We start from the raw sequence: 5,629 nt of genomic DNA, 5'->3' as shown, positions 1-5,629 counted from the left end.
CTTCAATCTCATGGAATCTGCAAAAGGATTTGTAAATCTCCTGCAAGCTGACTTACACAAAGATACTTGACTGCTATTTGAACTTTGAAGTGCCCCCTTCTATAGCTGTATTCTAAATAGTATATATTGTAGTGCACGGTACAAACTGAGACAGCATAAATTAAAATATTCATATTTCCCACATATATTTATATATTAATCTTTTGCCCTCTAATCTTTTCTGTTCCAAATTTCTACGAAAAAAATGTGTGCCCCCACCCCCAAAAAAGTATTTTGTCAGTTGGCATTAAGGAATGCTGCCTTGCCAAGTTGCCAGATTTTAATTACTGAAAACAACGTTCTCATTCAGTGATCAGACCTGTTATGCGCCAATTACTGTGGTGAAGTTTCCATAGACCATCTTCACTGCAAATTTTATTGAGTATATACAAAATGTTGGAATTGGTCGGTCTGGGGTCCAGTTGGTGCCACAGTTTAAACAGCAGCATACACGGAAGTTCAGACATGTCTGATCACAATAAGAAAATTATGCACATGTCAATCTGCTGCAGAAACAATCTCGAAGTACCTTTCCAGCATCATGTCCTTGGACAGGTCGGTGAAGTAACCCTTGTCGACCTCAAGCCCTTGCTCTTCTGCAATCTGCTCCACCAGCCACTGAACCTGATCGGCTCCGACATGATCTGGGTCCAGCAGGCACGCGATCTCCATGCAATTGTCTCCATGGAAGAGAGCAAGCGCCTGCACCGTCGGGAACCCTCCGCTCCGTCCGGTCACCCTTTGGGTGATCCTTCTCACGGTCGGGAGATCCTTGCAGAATATTGGCACATTGTAGCTCTCGACGAAAGGTTTAGCTCCGACCATGGTGGCTCCTCTCTCACGAGAAACCTGAGCTGGGCCCACATCCGGCTTCACTGGTAGAGTATCAGGGAGCACCTGGCCTGCCCATTGGACACCCTTGTGATTTGGCCGGTAGTAGCCGAGCTCACGCCGTATTGCACTGACGCTCTTGCTGGTGGGGTGTGCTGCCGCGTAGAGGAACACCGGAACTGCATTATGAACAGGGAGGGAAGAGGGTCAGAATATGTATACAGTGTATCATCTCATTTGTTACTGACAGAAGAAAATCTTGGTGAAGAACACTACCTTGCAAGCCATTTCCAATGTCAGAGGCCACCAGCTTAGCCAGCTGTGCAGCATCCTCCATGGTGGCTGCTTGACTCAGGGGGTGGAATGACATGTCATCGACGACACCAATCCTTGGATGAGTTCCACTGTGCACTTCGAGATTTATGGCTGAAAATGCAGCCTCGATCATCGCCAGCAACACCTTCCTGATTGGGCTAAATACAGCTTCACCGGTTGAGCTTTCGCTGGTGATGTAGGAGACGAGCGTGTAGCGGACACGGTTGTAGTACTCGTCCTCGAACTTGCTGAGCAAAACCACCTCAGGGTCTTTCTGGCCTATGCGGCTGATGGAATCGACAACAGCCCCATTTTGGCTTTCAGAGATGTAGAGCTTGCAGCAGATAACCTTTGGGTGCATCGTGCTGAGCTTTGCCTTTGGAGCAGATGAACAGGGCAGGGATTCAGGTGAGGATAAATTGAAATTTCTTGTTCTTTTTACTTTGATATAGTACTGGATGGCTTAATTCCTACTCCCTCTGTCCCATAATAAAAAAGCGTTTTTGACACTACACTAGTGTCAAAAACACTCTTATATTATGGGATGGAGGGAGTAGTATCTAGAACATGTATCTGATTGCGCAATCGATCCAGAGACAGCAGAAATCAGCTAGTTTTAGCATCTGTATGAGAATCTCAGCAGATTTTCTTTTCATGTGACCACAAGAAACAGGAATTAGAATTTAGAAAGTTCATATATGGCTGAATAACTCAAGTTTTTCGCACTCTGTCTGTTCTAGCTTCTATCTAAACTAAAAATCCTGGTTCAAATCTTGAGGAACTGGAGGGGGGGTCTGGGTACCAGAACATACCTGGTCGGTGCGCTTGCCCTCCATGCCTTCCGCTCTACCTCAATCTGAGTCTCTCTCGCCGGTGGGGAATGGAGTGGAGTGGTAGAGCAATGCCTTCTTATGAATCAAAAAGTTGCTTGCAAGAAACCTTTTTGTCCTTGTCTTGTTCGTCTCTGAGTGAGCCCCAACCATGAGAGCAAGGACGGAGCATGTGCTCTTCGATCAGCTTTATGACTCAGCACCCCCCTACATATACTTGCATAATTATCTTTGGTTCCACCACAGCAGCATGCCACCGGCCTCTGGAAAACCATTTTTCTTATGCACACGGAACCTTGTCACCGTTGAATCTCTTGATTCATCACTCACAAACCTTGTCTCTCACTGTACTTCATCACTTTTGGTTTTGGATAATGAAATCTTGTTTGGTAACCACATCTAGTTGGCCAGTGCAATGTCATTGTCCATGTTGTTCGTTGAAAACCGTCACGAGAAGGGACTGGAATTAATGGCATGATAGCTCTCTGCATCTTGAAATGTCCATATATTTTGCCAAATAACTGAACCTTGTTGGACCTGAGTGTGTGTGGTGTGCTCATGGCCGTCCTGCACTATCCCTCTTAAGATAAAGGAGATCGGGCCTCCTACAGTCGAATAGCTGGACTGATACCAGACTTTTGCATGGAGGTTTCATCGCAACGCACTAGCTACAGGTAAAGGGCACGTAAGTATTCTAAGTATATCAGTGAAAGTTGTTCTACTTGTGGAAATCTTGGAAATGAAATGCATCTCTTCCTTTTATGTCCTTTTGCTAAAGCAGCTTGGTATATGAATTATTAGCCCATCACAATCACTCAGTTCCAAATATGATCGAAGCTTTGATTACTTCCAATCACCCACAAATAAATATAACATCACTTTATACTTTTCTGTGGTGCATTTGGAAATTTCGGAACGACGCACGTTTTTGCAGGAAATTCCACACTCCTCAGGTACATGCAGCGGCAGCAGCAATCATGCAAGGTGCAAATTTGGAGGCAACAAATACGTCTCAGGCTAGCAGCGCAACTAGCTGGCCAAACTTGAAGGAGAATAAGGCTGTGGACGCATCTGGGCAAAGAGGAGCTGTTCTTACTCACAGTGTGCTGCCATCTCCAGGAAAAACAATCATGGATCTGACCAACATTACAGGTCCCATAGTATTTTCAGATGCTTCCTGGACTCTAGGACCTAAAGGGGGACCGGCAATTGCAGGAATAGGAGTTTTTATCCAGTTTGCAGGTGATAGAAGCTGCTCTCAGCTGTGCATATCAGCCACTTGGCCACCACTGGCGTCGGCCATCCAGGCTGAAGGCTGAAGCATTCAGCATGATGCTTGCTTCCCAGATTGCGCAGCTACTCCATCTTCAACATGCCACTTTCCTAACAGACTGTGCGACATTGGCGTCAGCTGTAGTTTCTCAAGACCTCATCTCAGATCCAGGTCATTGGACAATCAGACCTCAGCTCGCACATATTACAGGTTCCTCGGCGTTTGATATCACAAGGCTCTACCACATTAACAGAGGCCACCTTTTCGGGAAAAAAACAGAGGCTATAATTTTCGTGCTCATCATCATGCCAAGCTTGCTCTCAAAATTCAGAATACACCTTACAGGTTCAGATGCTTAGGAGTAGGCAATGAAGCCTGCCTCAATGCAGTTGTAGCTGCTCTTTCTACTGTGCTTAACTGCACAATTGTACATGTACGCTGTTGCTAAATAAATGAAATATCTCTGTTAAAAATAAAAGAAAGATATATATGGTCGAATTGCTGCTTTGCAGGTTGCATTCTGTGTATCAATTTCGTAACCGATCCAAAATATTTCGTCCGGAGGGCTCTGCATGCTCTGACGTCTCGAGAAGAGCAATCCGTGACTCTGATCAGCGGCGTACGTCGTCCTGATCATGAGGAGGCAAAGTGAGATAGGTCGCTGATGGGAAACGGGACAAACATCTGACCTGTATCGATGGGTACACTGCTCTCTGGATAGGACTGTGCGGCCGTAAGCGGCGGTCACGTGGATCTTAGGTGTTCGGATGTGGATTTCTAAAAGCAGCTGTGAAAAAACAGTTATGAAAAATCTGATGTGAAAAATATGTAGGTCATTTGACAAACCAGCTGATACAACTTTTTTAGATTTTGGCCCGAAGGGAATCAAATTTTGAAAAGCACGTCCTGGGCTGCTTCCACTTTTGGTTCAGATTTTGGCAGCGGATTTCTGGAATCGAATTCTGCTGGGTTCGCCCTTTGGTTCAGATTCTGCTACGTGGCAGCGGAATCCGTCGATAAAAGCTAAAGCAAACATGGCCTTAGAAAAGCATTTGTGATCTGAAATGAGCCATTGTTTTCCACGTTGATATGCTCATGTAGCCATCTGCTCTGCCGCTGGTTTTTCTTTTCGGTTACTAGAGCTCGTTCGTGATGATTTGATGATCGGTCATGTGAACCAAGGTGACTCTGTATTCGGTGGCAAAAGATATATACAAAATGTCAACGGTCATTTTTGACGGCGTCTCGCTGACGTGGACAAATAAGTTTTTCTTCCCTTGTGCTAATTCCTTGAAGATTACTGAGAACAATCACTTTTGATCTAGTCTCTTGTCTAGTAATAAAGTCTGTATTCAATCAGGAGCCATATTTAACATTACAATCAACAAAAACAAAAAAGGAACTCACAAATCCTATTTACCTCCCTGTTGGCAGAGTTGAGGGCCAAGCATGAGGGGGGCAACCCTGTGATGGCGAGCGTTGGGGTGGTGAGGAGACGAACGGGGCAGAGGGATCATCACATCCCGGAAGCAGCTATTGCCCTGTCCTTCGCCAAGCAGGTGAGGGCGGATGTTTTCCGGGTCGTTATGCGCGTCCCCTCCCGGTTGCCTTCCATCGTCCCTCCCGGAGAGTCCTCGCCTCCTCGGCCGCCACCCAATTTTTGAAACCCTAGTGAGGAGGCCATGTACCTGACAGCGATACGTTCTCCGCTTCACCTAGATCCAGATGGATCCGCAGTGGTTGTCGCGGTGGAGCCCGAGGAAGTGCAGGTCCGACACCCTCGCGTGGGGAGGCGGCGCGGTTGGGGTGTCACGTGGAAAATGATGGACAAACATGATCCAGATCGAGATAGTTTTATTTCTTTGCGAACTGAGCGTGGCGTGGTAAATTTCCTTCACTCGACAGAGTATCGTCCACCACCGTTAATTGCTAAACGCAGTTTTAACTGAGGGTTAGTGTAATCTGAATGGTTAGATCAAATGAAGTGATCTGATCGAGGGGCTATAATTTCTCTGCGTTGTTATGTGTAGCCTAAAATGGGTGGAGTTAGCCATGAATATGCTTTCTTGTTTAATAATAGTAGAGAAGTAGAGAAGAACACCAAATTATGAAGCACATTTGCTAGCTAAATTCTCTCATTCATTCGATCACGGGCGTCATATTTGGCTAGGCCAGCCCCATGACCCATTATGTCCAATTTTTGTAAACTTCAAATAATGAAGTGCGACCTTTCTAAAAAAAACCTGTGTCTCGTGAGCTCTCGTGTGGAATCTTCAATTCTTCGGTGGACCACTAGACACGAGCTGAAGATCAGTTTGTTATGTTTTCTTGGGCATTCTTC

At 45.7% G+C, this 5,629-nt stretch overlaps 1 protein-coding gene across 1 annotated transcript in view; it reads right to left on the bottom strand.

Annotated features, from left to right (window-relative positions):
- Positions 1–381: 381 nt before the first annotated feature.
- Positions 382–5,629, bottom strand: part of LOC119284868 — a 9,207-nt gene continuing 3,959 nt past the window's right edge. The window contains exons 5-7 of the mRNA XM_037564038.1: positions 1,998–2,029; positions 1,147–1,561; positions 382–1,049 (exon numbers count right to left, since the gene is read on the bottom strand). Of these exons, the coding sequence (XP_037419935.1) occupies positions 538–1,049; positions 1,147–1,561; positions 1,998–2,029 (959 nt within the window). The 3' untranslated portion in view covers positions 382–537. The remainder of the gene's footprint in view (positions 1,050–1,146; positions 1,562–1,997; positions 2,030–5,629) is intronic.

This window comes from Triticum dicoccoides, chromosome 1A, assembly GCF_002162155.2.
Source record: "Triticum dicoccoides isolate Atlit2015 ecotype Zavitan chromosome 1A, WEW_v2.0, whole genome shotgun sequence".
Taxonomy (NCBI): domain Eukaryota; kingdom Viridiplantae; phylum Streptophyta; class Magnoliopsida; order Poales; family Poaceae; genus Triticum; species Triticum dicoccoides.
The sequence above is the reverse complement of the archived record's forward strand: the minus strand, read 5'-3'. Positions and strand labels throughout refer to the sequence as shown.